Below are 20,299 nucleotides of genomic sequence, written 5' to 3' on the forward strand. Positions count from 1 at the left end.
AAATAAAAGCAAGGATATTAAAAATCTTGGTTTATAAAAATGCAGCGTGCCTTTTACCACTTCACTTAATTCTTAGAATTACCAAATTCTAAGAAAACCCACCAAATCCCTGTCATCCTCTCCCTCCACCTAATGTTTTGTTTTTATTCTTTTGGCTGTGCCGTGCGGCATGTGGGATCTTAGTTCCCTGACCAGGGATCGAATCCGGGCCCCCTGCATTGGGAGCACGGAGTCTTAACCACTGGACCACCAGGGAAGTCCCCCACCTAACATTTTAAAATACAGTGCGGGGCTTCCCTGGTGGCGCAGTGGTTGAGAGTCCGCCTGCCGACGCAGGGGACACGGGTTCGTGCCCCGGTCTGGGAAGATCCCACATGCCGCGGAGCGGCTGGGCCCGTGAGCCATGGCCACTGAGCCTGCGCATCCGGAGCCTGTGCTCTGCAAAGGGAGAGGCCACAACAGTGAGAGGCCCGCGTACCACAAAAAAAAAAAAAAAAAAAAATACAGTGTGTATTGGCCCTGCCACCTTTTAAACTGTTTTAAAATTCATTTCTCTCTGAGCTGTTTGACCTGTGTCATGTTTGGCATGAAAAGTTGAGTGAAGGTTTTGTTTTCTGAATTCGCCTGTCAGGTTCTTTTGTAAGGAAATTGCTAAATTCTAGGCCTGTCAACAGTGGACTTGACAGAGAAAGACAAGTACTATATGATATCACTTATATGTGGAATCTAAAAAATAATACACATGAATCTATATACAAAACAGAAACAGGGACTTCCCTGGCGGTCCAGTGGTTAGGACTCTGTGCTGTCACTGCTGAGGGCCCGGGTTCAGTTCCTGGTCAGGGAACTAACATCTTGCAAGCCAAGTGGTGCAGCCAAAAAAAAAAATAAAAACAAAAAACAGAAACAGACTCACAGACATAGAAAACAAACTTATGGTTACCAGAGGGGAAAGGGGAGTGGTAAATTTAGGAGTATGGGTTTAACAAACTACTATGCATAGAATATTGGGTTGGCCAAAAAGTTCGTTCGGGTTTTTCTGTAACATCCTATGGGAAAACCCGAACGAACTTTTTGGCCAATCCAATAGATAAGCAACAAGGATTTACTGTATAACACAGAGAACTATATTCAATATCTTGAAATAACCTATATCTGAAAATATATACATAAGATGGAGTCATTTTGCTGTACACCTGAAACTGACATAATATTGTAAATCAACTATACTTCAATTTAAAAAAAAAGGGGGACTTCCCGCACACTGCAACTAAAGATCCTGCATGCCACAACTAAGACCCACGCAGCCTAAATAAATAAATAAATAAACATTAAAATAAATTGGGTGTCTTTAAAAATAAATAAATACAACAACAACAAAAAACAGTGGACTCGACTCAAATTGTGTATCATCCCATTTGACCAGACTTGAGGTTACTTTGATGAAGAGATAAGCCCCTTTGAGAGTCACAGTGAACACAACAGTATTTCTGCAGTCTTTATGTTGCTGCTGCTCTAATAAATGGAGTGGAACACAGTGACGCACTGTCACTGCCCAAGTGGGAGACACACCCCCGTGACCGCAGGCCGATCACCTCACCGTCCTGCCCAGGGCGTAGAGCCCGGGTCTTGTCCCTGAAATCAGATCGTGTAGTGCACTTGTGATGACATCCACAGGGGAGCTCCTGCTGTCCCTTTTCCACTTTACTTGACTGTCGTGCCTCTGGTTAGGGTCTCAGCAAAACCTAACCTGCCGTTCCTTCAACCAAGGGAGGTTTTCTATGGGGGGAAACCTTTAAAAAGGGGGAAAAAATGCTGCAGTCTAAGACAACAACAGCGTGGTCCTAAGACATTTATCCGTGATAAAAACGACCAAGTATCCAAAAGGCTCATCACCACCCTGGTCTTTGCTTCTGCCGACAAAGGCTTAGAGATCCTTTCAGCTGAAAATCAAGCAAAGATCAAACCCCCTTTGGCACCACTGGACACCACAAGACCTTTTAAGTCTGTTTGCACAGGATAATGATCTAGGTCTGTTACACCCTGTTCCAAGGACTCTCCCAGTAATAAGTGCATAAGAGCTGTTCTTTGGTAAACGGGAAAAGACTGAATCCTAGGCAGTCTGGACTATGTAGGGTACATTTACCAAACAGAGAAATCTACTGGATGCTGACAAGGCCAGGCTTATTTTTTCAGTACTCTGGATAAAATAAGGTAAAGGGATTTAGTCTCAGACCAGGGTGACCAGTTGGAAGTGGCGGTGTTTAACGGTTAACTGCCCAGTGGACAGAATGGCCTATGACTCCAGGGGTCAGACAGGAGCCCAGTTGCTCCCCGCACGGGCGGGAACTGACCCCACTGTCTTGTCGTGGAGGCCCACACCAGAGCCACTTAAGGGGCCGGTACAAGGACCACACCCATGCCAGCTAAAATCAAATCTGGTCCAAGCTGAATCCTGTTGGCTTTCGGTTGTTCCTGATGTTTAATTGTGTTGGACTCTTTAGGGGTGCTGGCACAGTGCAGACACAGATAGGCTGGGCTCCCTCACCTGCCCAGCTCTGCAGGATGCCGACCGCACATGCATGCGGCTCCGCTCCATGCTCCCCCATCCTGTAACCCCCCCTGCCCCCCTCACCATTTGACAGTATCACCATCTGACCTTTGTTTTTTTTTAATTTTAAAAAAATATTTAAAATTTTATTATTTATTTTGGCTGCGCCGGGTCTTAGTTGCAGCACACGGGAGCTTCGTTGCAGCATGTGGACTTGTTAGTTGCGGCATGCGTGCGGGATCTAGTTCCCCCACCAGGGATCAAACCGGGGCCCCCTGCATTGGGAGCACCCACTGGACCACCAGGGAAGTCCCTTGAGTTGTTTTTTGTTTGTTTGTTTGTTTGTTTTGCTTCCCCCGCTGGAATGTAAGCTCCCCGAGTGCAGGGATTCCTTTTTTTTTTTTTTTTTTTTTTTTTTTTTTTTTTTTTTTGCTGTACGCAGGCCTCTCACTGCTGTGGCCTCTCCCGTTGCGGAGCACAGGCTCCGGACACACAGGCTCCGCGGCCATGGCTCGCGGGCCCAGCCGCTCCGCGGCATGTGGGATCTTCCGGGATCGGGGCATGAACCCGTGTCCCCTGCATCGGCAGGCGGACTCCCAACCACTGCGCCACCAGGGAAGCCCTAGGGATTCCTTTTTTAAAATATTTTTATTACTGTTTTATTGGATGTAATTCACATACCATGAAATTCACCTTCTTAAGGCATACAGTTCAGTGGTTTTTGTACATTACATGGCGGTTGTCTATCCATCACCACTATCTAATTCCAGGACATTTTTATCACCCCACTAAGGAAACTCCCCACCCTCAGCCCCCTCTTGTCCCAGCCCTGGGTAACCATTCATCTCTTTTCTGTCTCTGTCAGTTTGACTGTTCTGGCCATTTCACAGAAACGGAATCACACAGTACGTGGCCTTGTGTGTCTGGCTAATGTTTTCAAGGTTCATCTACATTGTACTATTAATGGTATTTCATTCCTTTTTATGGCTGAATAGTATTCCTTCATATGATTAGACCACATTTTGTTTATTCACCACTCAGCGGACATCTGGATTCTTTTTACTTTTTGACTACTATAAATAATGCTTCTGTGAACATTAGCATACAAGTTTTATGTGAACATATGTTTTCTTTTTCTTTTCTTTCTTTAATTTTTTTGCCACACTGTGTGGCTTGTGGGATCTTAGTTCCCTGGCCAGGGATTGAACCCAGGCCCTCAGCAGTGAGAGTGCCGAGTCCTAACCACTGGACTGCCAGGGAATTCCCTATTTTCATTTCTTTTGAGTACATACCTAGGAGCTGAATTGCTAGGTCATGGCCACCTTTAACCTTTTGTAGAAAGGCAGACATTCTTGTCTGTTTTGTTCACTGTCCTGTCACTGGTGCTCAGAAGCATTGCTGACCCATAGTAGGTGCTCTGTAGATACCGCTGAATAAACTGGCTTAGGTTTACCTGCCAGTGAACAGAAAACATCCACACCTGGGCCCACATCCTGGCTCCCTGAGGAGTGTGAACTGGGACAGACTCTTCACCTCTCTGAGGCTGCTTTTTCATTTATACAAGCGGGAATGATAATTACTGCTTTACAGGCTAGTGTAAATATTCAGCGGGGTAGCACCCAGAGGGCACTAGCGCACAGCCTGGGACCTCGAAGCAGGCTCTGAGCTGCTTTCTGTGCATCAGACGCTCTGCTCACCTCCTGGCTGTGCTCTTTACCTGTCCCGACGCTGTTGCACCTCTCCAGGTCCATTTTTCTTGCCCCTGAAACGGAGGTAAGAATATCTCATTAGGTGTCTGTGCAGAGGATGTCACATGCACAGCAGGCTGTAAGCAAGTAGTTATGGTTAAGTCTTTTTTTTTTAAATAAATTTATTTATTTATAGATTTAAAAAATTTTTGGCTGGCATTGGGTCTTCGTTGCTGCGTGTGAGCCTCTCTAGTTGCAGCGAAAGCGGGGTCTACTCTTCATTACGGTGCGCAGGCTTCTCATTGCAGTGGCTTCTCTTGTTGCAGAGCACGGGCTCTAGGCGTGCGGGCTTCAGTGGTTGTGGCGCTTGGGCTCAGTAGTTGTGGCATGTGGGCTCAGTAGTTGTGGCTCGTGGGCTCTAGAGCGCAGGCTCAGTAATTGTGGCGCATGGGCTTAGTTGCTCCGCGGCATGTGGGATCTTCCCGGACCAGGGCTCGAACCCATGTCCCCTGCACTGGCAGGCGGATTCCTAAGCACTGCGCCACCAGGGAAGCCCTATGGTTAAGTCTTGATGTTATCTCTAGAAAGAACGAGGGTTTGTCTACTTTGGGAGGTCAGATAACTTTTATGTAACGCTATTAGCTGTGATGATCTCTGACTTCACAGATGTATCTTTTTATTTTCGACAGTACGTACTGGCCACGGACAGCTTCCAGCTGGGTTATGCAGAGGATGGACACTGTAAAGGGGACACCAACCCAAACATCCCATACCCCACCCGGCTACAGTGGGACATCCCGCAGGAAGTAAGTCCCAGTGATCAGGCACTTGTTAATTATCTTGGGTGGGAAACGAGTTTAAACTCTTAACAGTCGACTTTTCCAGCTGTCCTTCCTAAGTGTTCATGAGGTCAGTTGAAGACCCCCGAGACGGAAATCTGTCTGCCTGGGGGTTTCTTACTGGGACCTCGGAGTTGCTATAGCTCCAGTTGCCTGGGAAGCCCCAGTAAATATTTCTTCTTTCATTTAAAGCATTTGGCTAAGATTGTCAGTGAAATTTCCAGCTCAAACTTAGCTAGACATCACAATGAAAAAGTGAAAACCAAAATCACTTCCTTTGGAGTTGGAATACTCTAAATCGCTAATTTGTCATTTTTGTCCCTCTAAGTGTTCTCCAATGCAGTTCGCTCAGTGGAAGCCATTTCCGGAAGGAATTTTAGGGTTGGAAATACCAAATCCTAGCTTACCTAAGCCAAGCAGGAATTCCTGGGGCCTGTGAAGTGTTTTTCTTTTTTTGGCTGTGCCGTGCAGCATACAGGATCTTGATTCCCCAACCAGGGATTGAACCCGCGCCCCCTGCAGTGGGGGCACGGAGTCTTAAGCACCGGACCGCCAGGGAAGCCCCAAGAAGTCTTTTTTTTTTTTTTTTTTTTTTTTTGGCGGTATGCGGGCCTCTCACTGTTGTGGCCTCTCCCGTTGCGGAGCACAGGCTCCGGACACGCAGGCCCAGCGGCCATGGCTCATGGGCCCAGCCGCTCTGCGGCATGTGGGATCTTCCCAGACCGGGGCAGGAACCCGTGTCCCCTGCATCGGCAGGCGGACTTTCAGCCACTGCGCCACCAGGGAAGCCCCCAAGAAGTCATTTTGATGTGGAAAATATTGCATCTAGTCTTGCAGTCTTGCCCATCTGCACTTTTTTTGTCCAGCCTGCCTCCCTGGGGCTGGTGTGTGTTCCTCAGAGAGATGTAACCTCTGCTGAAGTGTGTGGTTGAGGGTCCTTTTAGCTAACCAAGTCACTTACCGTTTATTAAAAAAATTTTTTTTGATGGACTTTATTATTTAAAGCAGTTTCAGGTTCACAGCAAAGTTGAGTGGAAGGTTCAGAGAGTCCCCGCGCTCTCTCTGCCCTCACACATCACAACCTCCCCTGCTACCAACGTCCCCTGCCACTTGGTGCGTCTGTTACAGTCGAAGAAGCTGCACTGACAAGTCAGTATCACTAGAGTCCATAGTTCACGTCAAGGCTCACTATTTTGTTTTCCTCTGTCTATGCCGTGTGGCTTGCAGGATGTCAGTTCCTCGACCAGGGATTGAACCCAGGCCCTGGCAGTGAGAGCCCAGAATCCTAGCCACTAGGCCACCCAAAACTCCCCAGGGTTCACTCTTGGTGTTGTGCATCTGTGGTGTGGACAAAGGTGTAATGATGTCATAGTATCATACAGAGCAGCGTCACTGCCCTAAAAAACCTCTCCTCTGTCTAGTCATCCCTCTCTCCTGCCTCACTCCCGGCAACCAGTGGTCTTTTCACTGTCTCCATCATTTTACCTTTCCCTGGATTTCATAACTGGAATCGTACAGTGTATAGCCATTTCAGATCGGCTTCTTTCACTTAGTGGTAGTCATTTAAGATTCCTCTGTGTGACTTCATGGTTGAGGGCTCATTCCCATTGTACGACTCTACCACAGTCCCTTTCCTTTTTACTTTATTTTTCTAATTTTTTGGCCACACCGCATGGCGTGCAGGATCTTTTTTTTTATATATATTTATTTATTTGGCTGCGCCGGGTCTTAGTTGCGGCACATGGGATCTTTGTTGCGGCCTGCAGGATCTTAGTTCCCCAGCCAGGGATCAAACCCTTGCCGCCTGCAGTGAAAGTGCAGAGTCTTAACCACTGGACCACCAGGGAAGTCCCCGTCCATTTCCTTTTTTTTTTTTTTTTTTTTTTTTTTTTTTTTTTTTTTTTGCAGTATGCGGGCCTCTCACTGTTGTGGCCTCCCCCGTTGCGGAGCACAGGCTCCGGACGCGCAGGCTCCGGACGCGCAGGCTCAGCGGCCATGGCTCACGGGCCCAGCCGCTCCGCGGCATATGGGATCCTCCCAGACCGGGGCACGAACCCGTATCCCCTGCATCGGCAGGCGGACTCTCAACCACTTGCGCCACCAGGGAGGCCCCCATTTCCTTTTTAAAACTGGTTCCTCAATGGCCAGCATATAACAAGAATGGATCTCACGAAACAGAACCTGTGACACTTTGAAATGCCCTTTGGGATCCCACTGGGAACCAGGAGTTCCTCCTGCTTGGGCCACCCCACTGCTCTTCAAGGGCAGGGGGGGTGCTGCGTTGCTAACTCATTGCAGCTCTTAGGTTAGAAAGGTTGGGGAAAACCAAGAAGAAAAAGTGATGTGTGTATTTCCAAGCAACAACTCTGTTAGCTGTGCTGAAAGCCAGCTTGCTGTTTTCTTCAGAGTATGTGTCAGTATTTTCCTTCCCATTAAGTGAAAGCTTTTCTCTTTTTTTCCCAAGTGTCAGGAAGTCATAGAGACTTCCCTGAGCAGCGCGAACCTCCTGGCCAGCGACGTGGATTTCTGTTCTTTTCTGTTCAGTGCTTTCGGTAAAGGGCTGATCAAGAAATGCAGAACCAGCCCGGACGCCTTCGTGCAGCTGTCCCTCCAGCTGGCTCATTACAAGGTGAGACCCAAAGCTGGGGTTTTCATCCTGAGGGCTTCTGGGGTCCCTAAATGCAGGTCCAAGGCCGTTTGCCCAGCAGGTAGTGGGGACCCATCATGGGAGCAGGTCGTTCCTGTCATGGTGCGGGGGGCTCCTCCCGCAGACAGATGGGACAAGTGTCCAGCAGAAGCGCCTGGGGCAGCAGCGGTTTCCCGTATTGCACAGGAGTAGAGGGAGAGTGCGGGGGATGGTAGCCAAGTGAGATCTCATTGCTCCACAAAGTGGAAAATAAACCTTTAAGCTCCCAGTCCCAGGGTTTGGTAAAGCAGAACTACTTAGGGCAAATGACTGGGTGTCTTTGACCTTTGACATCCTCTTTCATAAAAGGGGACATGCCAGGCCCTGGGAGGTGCTCTGGGATGGATGGGGTCCCTGTAGGATCAGAAGCTTGTGGTGTTTCCACTGCCTCTCTGGGCCCCTGGGCACATTCTGGCTTGCACCTGACGGCCCCATCAGAGACATAGCCCAGGCTCCAGGAGGACCTTAGTGGGATTTTTTTCTGTTGGAGGGAGCATTCCACCCTGAGAGGGCACCCCTGGTTTCCAGGGCTGGCGGAAATCCTTGTGACATTGGCTCAAGATATGCCTTGGTTGTCTTGTTTGTTTGTTTTTAATGTTTTTTGTTTTCATTTTTGTTTTTTCTTTGGCCGTGCCAAGCAGCATGCAGGATCTTAGTTCCCTGACCAGGGATCGAACCCGTTCTGTTTTTTTTTAAGAATTTTTTTTTGATGGGGACCATTTTTAAAGTCCTTATTGAATTTGTTGCAATATACTGCTTTTGTTTTATGTATTGGTTTTTTGGCCGCGAGGCATGTGGGATCTTAGCTCCCTGACCAGGGAACGAACCTGTACACCTTACATTGCAAGGCAAAGTCCTAACCACTGGACCGCCAGGGAAGTCCCAAGATATGCCCTGTTTTTAACGGAGAACTTTTGTTTTAAAACTTGAGTGCTGTGCACAGATGCAGTGCAGCGTCCTTGGATACTGGTTCTGCCCTTGTGAGTTTTGCATTGTGCCAGGCACTGGTCTCAGTGCTCTCACAGTCCCCTCACTAGGGAGGAGCTATTGTTCGCCCATTTTACAGGTGAGAAACCAGAGGTTCAGAGAGGTGAGGTGACCTGCCAAGGTGACACTGGAGTCAGGGGTGGATCCAGGGGGTGGCCTGTAGGTTCGATTCCTCTATAACTCAGGTCAGGAAGGTAAACAGATGCAGAAGAGCACAAGAGGCAATGTTAGTATCAGGTAAACGACAACTGATGGGCCACAATTGTACCTAAAATTAACTGTAACACAGTTCTTAATAAAGATGGTCACGATCGAGTCCCTCCCATCAAGGAAACTTGCACAATCCTCTTAGATAGCCTAATCCACCAGAGGGCAGACAGCAGAAGCAAGAAGAACTACAATCCTGCAGCCTGTGGAACAAAAACCACATTCACAGAAAGATAGACAAGATGAAAAGGCAGAGGGCTATGTACCAGATGAAGGAACAAGGTAACACCCCAGAAAAACAACTAAATGAAGTGGAGATAGGCAACCTTCCAGAAAAAGAATTCAGAATAATGATAGTGAAGATGATCCAGGACCTCAGAAAAAGCATGGAGGCAAAGATCGAGAAGATGCAAAAAATGTTTAACAAACACCTAGAAGAATTAAAGAACGAACAAACAGAGATAAACAATACAATAACTGAAATGAAAAATACACTAGAAGGAATCAATAGCAGAATAACTGAGGCAGAAGAACAGATAAGTGACCTGGAAGACAGAATGGTGGAATTCACTGCTGCAGAACAGAATAAAGAAAAAAGAATGAAAAGACATGAAGACAGCCTAAGACACCTCTGGGACAACATTAAACGCAACAACATTCACATCATAGGGGTCCCAGAAGGAAAAGAGAGAGAGAAAGGACGGGAGAAAATATTGGAAGAGATTATAGTCGAAAACTTCCCTAACGTGGGAAAGGAAATAGCCATCCAAGTCCAGGAAGCGCAGAGAGTCCCATACAGGATAAACCCAAGGAGAAACATGCCAAGACACATAGTAACCAAATTGGCAAAAATTAAAGACAAAGAAAAATTATTGAAAGCAGCAAGGGAAACATGACAAATAACATACAAGGGAACTCCCATAAGGTTAACAGCTGATTTCTCAGCAGAAACTCTACAAGTCAGAAGGGAGTGGCATGACATATTGAAAGTGATGAAAGGGAAGAACCTACAACCAAGATTACTCTATCCAGCAAGGCTCTCATTCAGATTCAATGAAGAAATCAAAAGCTTTACAGACAAGCAAAAGCTAAGAGAATTCAGCACCACCAAACCAGCTCTACAACAAACGCTAAAGGAACTTCTCTAAGTGGGAAACACAAGAGAAGAAAAGAATCTACAAAAACAAACCCAGAACAATTAAGAAAATGGTAATAGGGGGCTTCCCTGGTGGCGCAGTGGTTGAGAGTCCGCCTGCCGATGCAGGGGACACGGGTTCGTGCCCCGATCCCGGAAGATCCCACATGCCGCGGAGCGGCTGGGCCCGCGAGCCATGGCCGCAGAGCCTGTGTGTCCGGAGCCTGTGCTCCGCAACGGGAGAGGCCACAGCAGTGAGAGGCCCGCGTACAGCAAAAAAAAAAAAAAAGAAAAAAGAAAATGGTAATAGGAACATACATATCGATAATTACCTTAAACGTGATGAATGGATTAAATGCTCCAACCAAAAGACACAGGCTCGCTGAATGGATACAAAAACAAGACCCATATATGTGCTGTCTACAAGAGACCCACTTCAGACCTAGGGACACATACGGACTGAGAGTGAGGGGATGGAAAAAGATATTCCATGAAAATGGAAATCAAAAGAAAGCAGGAATAGCAATACTCATATCAGATAAAATAGATTTTAAAATAAAGAATGTTACAAGAGACAAGGAAGGACACTACATAATGATCAAGGGATCAATCCAAGAAGATATAACAATTGTAAATATATATGCACCCAACACAGGAGCACCTCAATACATAAGGCAACTGTTAACAGCTCTAAAAGAGGAAATCGACAGTAACACAATAATAGTGGGGGACTTTAACACCTCACTTACACCAATGAACAGATCATACAAACAGAAAATTAATAAGGAAACACAAGCTTTTTTTTTTTTTTTTTTTTTTCTTTTTTGCTGTACACGGGCCTCTCACTGTTGTGGCCTCTCCCGTTGCGGAGCACAGTCTCCGGACGCGCAGGCTCAGTGGCCATGGCTCACGGGCTAGCCACTCCGTGGCATGTGGGATCTTCCCAGACCGGGGCACGAACCCATGTCCCCCCTGCATCGGCAGGCAGACTCTCAACCACTGCGCCCCAGGGAAGCCCCGAAACACAAGCTTTAAATGACACAATAGACCAGATAGATTTAATTGATATTTATAGGACATTCCATCCAAAAACATCAGATTACACTTTCTTCTCAAGTGCGCACAGAACATTCTCCAGGATAGATCACATCTTGTGTCACAAATCAAACCTCAGTAAATTTAAGAAAATTGAAATCATATCAAGCATCTTTTCTGACCACAACACTATGAGATTAGAAATAAATTACAGGGAAAAAAAGTAAAAAAACACAAAACACATCGAGGCTAAACACTGCTGTACTAAATAACTAAGAGATCACTGAAGAAATCAAGAGGAAATCAAAAAATACCTAGAGACAAATGACAATGAAAACACGATCCAAAACCTATGTGATGCAGTAAAAGCAGTTTATAGCAATACAATCCTACCTCAGGAAACAACAAACACCTCAAATAAACAATCTAACCTTACACCTAAAAGAACTAGAGAAAGAAGAACAAACAAAACCCAAAGTTAGTAGAAGGAAAGAAATCATAAAGATCAGAGCAGAAATAAATGAAATAGAAAGAAAGAAAACAATAGCAAAGATCAATAAACCTAAAAGCTGGTTCTTTGAGAAGATAAATAAAATTGATAAGCCATTAGCCATACTCATCAAGAAAAAGAGGGAGAGTACTCAAATCATTAAAATTAGAAATGAAAAAGGAGAAGTTACAACAGACACCACAGAAATACAAAGCATCATAAGACACTACTACAAGCAACTCTATGCCAATAAAATGGACAACCTGGAAGAAATGGACAAATTCTTAGAAAGGTATAACCTTCCAGTACTGAACCAGGAAGAAATAGAAAATATGAATGGACCAATCACAAGTAATAAAGTTGAAACTGTGATTAAAAATCTTCCAACAAACCATAATTCAAAAAGTCATGTACCACAATGTTTATTGCAGCTCTGTTTACAATAGCCAGGACATGGAAGCAACCTAAGTGTCCATCAACAGATGAATGGATAAAGAAGATGTGACACATATATACAATGGAATATTACTCAGCCATAAAAAGAAACGAAGTTGAGTTATTTGTATTGAGGTGGATGGACCTAGAGTCTGTCATACAGAGTGAAGTAAGTCAGAAAGAGAAAAACAAATACCATATGCTAACACATATATATAGAATCTAAAAAAAAAAAAAAGGTCATGAAGAACCTAAGGGCAAGATGGGAATAAAGACAGACCTACTAGAGAATGGACTTGAGGATATGGGGAGGGGGAAGGGTAAGCTGGGACAAAGTGAGAGAGTGGCAAGGACATACATACATAACTGATTCACTTTGTTATAAAGCAGAAACTAGCACACCATTGTAAAGCAATTATACTCCAATAAAGATGTTAAAAAAAATCTTCCAACAAACAAAAGTCCAGGACCAGATGGCTTCACAGGTGAGTTCTGTCAAACATTTAGAGAAGAGCTAACATCCATCCTTCTCAAACTCTTCCAAAAATTGCAGAAGGAAGGAACACTCCCAAACTCATTCTATGAGGGCACCATCACCCTGATACTAAAACTAGACAAAGATACTACAAAAAAAGAAAATTACAGACCAATATCATTGATGAATATAGATGCAAAAATCCTCAACAAAATACTAGCAAGCAGAATCCACCAACACATTAAAAGGATCATACACCACGATCAACTGGGATTTATCCCAGGGATGCAAGGATTCTTCAATATACACAAATCAATCAATGTGATACACCATATTAACAAATTGAAGAATAAAAACCATATGATCATCTCCATAGATGCAGAAAAAGCTTTTGACAAAATTCAACACCCACTTACGATAAAATCTCTCCAGAAAGTGGGCATAGAGGGAACCTACCTCAACATAATAAAGGCTATATATGAGAAACCCACAGCAAACATCATTCTCATTGGTGAAAAGCTGAAAGCATTCCTCTAAAGATCAGGAACAAGGCAAGGATGTCCACTCTCACCACTATTATTCAACATGGTTTTGGAAGTCCTAGCCACGACAATCAGAGAAGAAAAAGAAATAAAAGGAATACAAATTGGAAAAGAAGAAGTAAAACTTTCACTGTTTGCAGATGACATGATACTATACATAGAGAATCCTAAAGATGCCACCAGAAAACTACTAGAGCTAATCAATGAATTTGGCAAAGTTGGAGGATACAAAATTAATGCACAGAAATCTCTTGTATTCCTATACACTAATGATGAAAAATCTGAAAGAGAAATTAAGGAAACACTCCCATTTACCATTGCAACAAAAAGGATAAAATACCTAGGAATAAACCTACTTAGGGAGACAAAAGACCTGTATGCAGAAAAGTATAAGACACTGATGAAAGAAATTAAAGATGATACAAATAGATGGAGAGATATACCATGTTCTTGGATTGGAAGAACGATTATTGTGAAAATGACTATATTACCCAAAGCAATCTACAGATTCAGTGCAATCCCTATCAAACTACCAATGGCATTTTTTACAGAACTAGAACAAAGAATCTTAAAATCTGTATGGAGACACAAAAGACCCCGAATTGCCAAAGCAGTCTTGAGGGAAAAAAAGGGAGCTGGAGGAATCAGACTCCCTGACTTCAGACTATACTACAAAGCTACAGTAATCAAGATGATATGGTACTGGCACAAAAACAGGAATATAGATCAATGGAACAGGAGAGAAAGCCCAGAGATAAACCCATGCACCTATGGTCAACTAATCTATGACAAAGGAGGCAAGGATATACAATGGAGAAAAGACAGTCTCTTCAATAACTGGTGCTGGGAAAACTGGACAGCTACATGTAAAAGAATGAAATTAGAACACTCCCTAACACCATACACAAAAATAAACTCAAAATGGATTTGAGACCTAAATGTAAGACTGGACACTATAAAACTCTTAGAGGAAAACATAGGAAGAACACTCTTTGACATAAATCACAGCAAGATCTTTTTTGATCCACCTCCTAGGGTAATGGAAATAAAAACAAAAATAAACAAATGGGACCTAATGAAACCTAAAAGTTTTTGCACAGCAAAGGAAACTACAAACAAGATGAAAAGACAACCCTCAGAATGGGAGAAGATATTTGCAAACAAATCAATGGACAAAGGATTAATCTCCAAAATACATAAACAGCTCATGCAGCTCAATATTAAAAAAACAACCCAATCCAAAAATGGGCAGAAGACCTAAATAGACATTTCCCTAAAGAAGACATGCAGGTGGCCAAGAAGCACATGAAAAGCTGCTCAACATCACTAATTATTAGAGAAATGCAAATCAAAACTACAGTGAGGTATCACCTCACACCAGTTAGAATAGGCATCATCAGAAAATCTACAAACAGCAAATGCTAGAGAGAGTGTGGAGAAAAGAGAACCCTCTTGCACTGTTGGTGGGAATGTAAATTGATATAGCCACTATGGAGAACAGTATGGAGGTTCCTTAAAAATCTAAAAATAGAGTTACCATATGATCCAGCAATCCCACTCCTGGGCATATACCCAGAGAAAACCATAATTCAAAAAGACACATGCACCCCAGTGTTCATTGCAGCACTATTTACAATAGCCAGGACATGGAAGCAACCTAAATGCCCATCCACAGATGAATGGATAAAAAAGAAGTGGTACATATATACAATGGAATATTACTCAGCCAGAAAAAGGAACGAAAGTGGGTCATTTGTAGGGGCCTGGGTGGATCTAGAGACTGTCATACAGAGTGAAGTAAGTCAGAAAGAGAAAAACAAATATCGTATATTAACGCATATATGTGGAACCTAGAAAAATGGTACAGATGAACCGGTTTGCAGGGCAGAAATAGAGACACAGATATAGAGAACAAATGTATGGACACCAAGGGGGGAAAGCGGCGGGTGTGGTGGTTGTGTGATGGATTGGGAGATTGGGATTGACATATATACACTAAGATGTATAAAATGGATAACTAACAAGAACCTGCTGTATAAAAAAATAAAATTCAAAAAAAAAAAAAAAAGATGGTCACGATCATGATGATGCTTTCTTTTCCCAAGTAACACCTTCCCTGAAATGAAGGCACCCAAAGCGGTTGGAGAGAAGCACAGTCATTGTAGGGGACTTGAGCTTTGTCTGGCAGATCCAGTGAATAAAAGATATAACGGGATTGAGGTCCTGGATCTTAGATTTAATTATCTTGATTTTTAAAACTTGATAAGCAAATGGCACGTAAGTCTGCAGCGTTAGGAACTGAGGAGGTGGTGACGGTTCAGATACAGAGACGATTTTAGTAAGAGGATCCCAGGTTCCATAGCAACACATTTGAAACTCTCGATGAAATGAGGATTTTCTGCAGGAACACAAATGAGTCAAGTGGGCCCCAGACAAGGTAGACAGTCTGAGAAGGTCGGTGTGCGTGTATGACAGACAGGTAGTTGGAGAGCTGCCCGCCCGCCAGTGTGAACCGGCTGGCAGCAGCTTCGTGGCTTTGAAGAGTGGGCTGCTCCAGAGGCTTCAGGAAGGAAGGAAGCTGCCTGATGGCCTCCCAGGACTAGCCTCACTCTGGTCATGACAGTGACCTGCACGGAGCCTGCCCAGTGCCGGGCTGAGTGCTGGCAGCAGCCGGTTAACCCTCATAGCCACCCCGAGGAGGGTACTTTCTCATCTCCACTTTATACTCGAGGAGGTGGGGTATCCTGCCTGCAATCTATAGCTCGTTTGTGGCAAAGCTGAGCTTGGATCCAAGCAAGCTAGTTCTAGAACCCATGTCCTCAGCCGCTGTGATACAGCTTTTCAGCTGACGGATGCACGAAGAAAGCCATGGATCAATTTTGCTCACAAATGCAGGTGCAAAAAACCTAAGTAAAAGAAGGGCAAATAGCATCTGCCAGTCTAGGGAAGATATAATCACCAGCAATAGTTGATACCAGTGGCAGGAGGACGGTTTGGTATTAGTAAATCCGATAGTAGATTAACTCATATTACTAGATCAGAGAAGAAACCAGTCATTGTGGCCGATGCTAACAAGGCATTCAAAATGTAGCATCCTGTCTCATAACTCTTAGTATAGGGGCTGTTTCCTTAACACAGTCAATCCCATCACGTATCAGCCACCAGCGTATTCCTCAAAGGTAAAGTGTGGAGGCGACCCCATTAAAACAAGAAGGATGAGGAGGCCCCAGGAGGCTGTTCCCAGACGGCTTTCCATGAAGTACAGCGAGTGCAGCCGACAGGATCATGGGGCAGGGGGAATATTCGCACATCTGCTCAGAAGATGGAGCGGGTGGAAAAGCTTTTACGGTTAAGAAGCGTGTTCGGGAAGGAGGCCCGGTGCAGAATTATACAAAGATCAGCATCTTCCTCGTACAGCCACAACAGCCAAGCAGGAAGCGTAGTAGGAAAATGTGATGCAAACTGGAAACAAAAATCTGGGACCCCAGGTGTTTCTTTCTTTCTTTGTTCCTTCGTGCAGGCATGCGTGCCGTGCCACGCGGCTTGTTGGCATCTGAGTTCCCTGACCAGGGATTGAACCCGGGCCCTAGGCAGTGAAAGTGTGGAGTCCTAACCAATGGACTGCCCAGGCGTCTGTTTATAAAGCAGACGGGACCTTTGGGTAGGAAGGCCCAGAGCTGTCGAGAAGGGATGGACTCTCGGAAAGGGAGAGAAGGCTGTGATTTGGGGTAGAAAGACTCGTCACCGTGGAGATGGATGTTCCCAGTTCATGCGTGCAGTGTGAACATAGTAAGAGGTCCGGAGATGATTGTAGGAAAGGAGCTTGACCGCTTTACCTTCAGGTTCATCTGGAGGGCTAACACTTATATGAGAATAACCAGTAATATTCTGAAAAGGAAAAGTGGTCAGGTGGACACGGGGCAGGCTGAGGTGGCGACTTGTTCTTTCAAAGCCAAAAATATAGAAATCAGAAGCTTATAGTAATTAATATGGTGTAGGTTTGGTCGCCAGAATAGTTCTGTGAAATCGTATAGCGATTCATTTAACATGGGTGGGAAGGAATGACTTGAGTCATCAGTGGAGTTGGAAAAACTGGCTAGATGGTTCCATTTCGGGAAAATAAACCGCCCAATAGAAAAAAGTCAGAGCAGAAATGCGTGGTTCACAAGAGAAGAAAAATACCAACAGTCAGTGAATGTACACCAAGAGTTTAATCTTACCAGGAATCTAATAAGTGCAGCTTAAATAAGACTGAGTTTTTGTCTGTGCAGTTTGCAAAGAGCTTTTCTACATTCTCTGTTTGGAAGGGTGGCCTGAGAAAGGGGTGTTCGAACTCAGCAGTGGGGAATGGTCATCTGTGGGGCGCACACAGCCTGAAGAATCACTGGGAAGGCACACCCGTTTACCCAGCAAATTCTACTTTGAGAATTGTATTCAGTGAAAGGACAGGTTGACAAAGATGAGTTTAAGCTTGCCCTCTAAAAATTTGAAGCAATCTAAAAGGTTCTCAAAGTGAAATTTGTTAGACTGTGGCATTTTTGTACATAGAATATTATGTAATTATTAAGTGATGTCTATGGTGTATTCTGTGAAAAAACTTAGTCATAAAACAAGATGTTATTCATTGTTTACAAGTGATCTGCAAACTCTGGCCCACAGGCCACAGGGGCCCTTCAGCTAGTTCACATGGCCCTTGAGTGGAGAATGGTCTTACTTTCTTTGTTGTTTTTTTGGCTGCGTTGGGCCTTCCTTGCTATGCGCAGGCTTTATCTAGTTGCGGCGAGTGGGGACTACTCTTCCTTGCGGTGTGCGGGCTTCGCATTGCAGTGGCTCCTCTTGTTGCGGAGCACAGGCTCTAGGCACGCGGGCTTCAGTAGTTGTGGCTCGTGGGCTCAGTAGTTGTGGCTCACGGGCTCTAGGTGTGTGGGCTTCGGTAGTTATGGCGCACAGGCTTAGTTGCTCTGTGGCATGTGGGATCTTCCCAGACCAGGGCTCGAACCCATGTCCCCTGCATTGGCAGGCGGATTCTTAACCACTGTGCCACCAGGGAAGTCCCTGGTCTTACAGTTTTAATAGTTGAAAAAAATTAAGACTGTTTTGTGATAGGTGAAAATCAAATGAAATGTCAGAGAGCAGAGATCAAGTTTATTGGCACGTGGTCATACCCACTTTTTGGCGTATTGTCCGCGGCTGGTTGTGAGCTATGGTGGCAGAGCTGAAAAGCTGCAGCAGAGACCACCTGGCCCACCAAGACGATGATATTTACCACGTGCATTTTACAGAAAACGCTTCCTGACTCTCCTTTTATTCTATGCAAAGTCTGGAAAGGAGAGAGGGAAAACATTGGCAGGCAGTGCTCTGAAGATTGATCTTCATTTTCTTATCTTTTTCTGTTTTAATTTTTTGCATAAGCACGTATTACAGTGACTCTTAAATCAAGTTACTCTTTCAAAGTTAAGGATTATTTGTTTTAATAACCGAAGGGCTCATATTTATTCTTTGCGTTGCAGCTAGAAACAACCAGAATGTCTTTCTTGTTCCCTCCGCCCACACCAATTCTTCACATGGCACTCAGTCTGTTGAAAATGATCGATTGAAGTGATCTGTTAGTGTAAATCAGATTCATCTGTTCAAAGGTTCTTTCCTGCACACTTGGTTGACGGCCAGCTCTGTCAGGGACAGGGCTCATTGTGGAGGCTGGTTGCAGCAGGTTAAGTGGGCTGCAGGCATAACCCAGCTTGGCTCTGTGAGGGGTCTGAGCACACTAGTATTCAGTGTATTGGCCACGAGGTTTTGAGATGGCCTTTTTCTTTGGCTGTACGCGGGCCTCTCACTGTTGTGGCCTCTCCCGTTGCGGAGCACAGGCTCCGGACGCGCAGGCTCAGCAGCCATGGCTCACGGGCCCAGCTGCTCCGCAGCATGCAGGATCCTCCCGGACTGGGGCACGAACCCGTGTCCCCTGCATCAGCAGGCGGACTCTCAACCACTGCGCCACCAGGGAAGCCCGAGATGGCCATTTTTTAAAATTGTGGATGTAATGCATGATTGCGCTGACCACTTATACAGTTGAAGTTTGACGTTGGAAAGCTGACTTCAAATAAATCATTGCGTCATCTATCCCAAGTTAACCTGTATTAAATGACTAAAATACCACATTTATACTTCTTCCTTGTCCCCTCCTTCCCTCCGTGCCCCAGTGTTTCATGATGAGCCCCTTGGAAAGCACCCCCATAGTAAGATCCCCTCCTGTAGGGAGTTCTCCCAAAGGCATATTTGGTAAGTGACCTGGGACCCCCTGCTGTCCATAGGCCAGAATGAGGAGTTAGAACCTCTCGGACCCCATCCAAGGGAAATTTAATAACTGGTGTATTAAAGGACGAGTGGTGTGAGCTGGTGGGTCTTTGTGCTGGGCACTGGGGGCCACCAGAGGCTGGGATGGCACTCAGACCCCATGGCCGGCTGGCTTCATCCCTGTACATGCAGGATGGCAGGAACAGCCAATGTTAAGTCAACCCTACGAGCCTTAGGGGTGGGGGGAAGAGTCCTGCAAGGCTACTCACGGGTCTGGTTCGCACACCGGAGGTTCAGCCTTGCCCGCTCCTGAATTTACTTAACAGTATCGGCCTATTGCAGGGTGTCCCCTGTCATCCTGGGGCCACCAGGACCCAAATGCCCAGAGGGATGTCTTCTGGTCAGGAATCACCTGGGTCTACAAACTGCCACTCAGCACTTTTCCCGTCCATGTCGGGGAACCTGGTCGTCTTCGAGCAGGTGGTTTGCAGATGGTTTCCTCCCATGGCACGGGTGCTGGGCTGTCCCGAGCTCCCGTGGACCTGACCCAGCTCTCATGCATCACCTGCTGTGCCATCCCATCACCTGCAGGGTTCCAGCCACAGGCGCCTTAGTCCTTCCCATCATCCCGTCTCCCCTCTGCTCCCTGACACCAGCGTTCCTGGACCCCATCAGGGCCTCCACCCTGCCCTTCCCTCTGCCCATCTTGCCTCCCTCTTTTCCTCTCTGGACTTGGATTCCACAGCCTGTCACCATCACCCCGACCTCGGCCCTGGGGCCCCAAGCACAGCAGACCCATCCCCAGCGCAGTCCAGGTGTCTGCCTGCTTTGGTCCTGCATAGCTGGAAAAAAACCCCAAATCGCTGGCTCATCTTCCTTAATTCATGAGCCCTGACTCTGATGGCCCCAGACCACCGACTCTCTGTGCCCTTAGAGCC

At 45.5% G+C, this 20,299-nt stretch overlaps 1 protein-coding gene across 1 annotated transcript in view; it reads left to right on the plus strand.

Annotated features, from left to right (window-relative positions):
• CPT1A (carnitine palmitoyltransferase 1A) overlaps positions 1-20,299 on the plus strand; it is a 65,403-nt gene that overhangs the window by 37,044 nt on the left and 8,060 nt on the right. Inside the window, exons 13-14 of the mRNA XM_060103000.1 lie at positions 4,929-5,045; positions 7,543-7,707. Coding sequence (XP_059958983.1) covers positions 4,929-5,045; positions 7,543-7,707 — 282 coding nt within the window. The remainder of the gene's footprint in view (positions 1-4,928; positions 5,046-7,542; positions 7,708-20,299) is intronic.

Source organism: Mesoplodon densirostris, chromosome 7 (genome assembly GCF_025265405.1).
Source record: "Mesoplodon densirostris isolate mMesDen1 chromosome 7, mMesDen1 primary haplotype, whole genome shotgun sequence".
Classification (NCBI taxonomy): domain Eukaryota; kingdom Metazoa; phylum Chordata; class Mammalia; order Artiodactyla; family Ziphiidae; genus Mesoplodon; species Mesoplodon densirostris.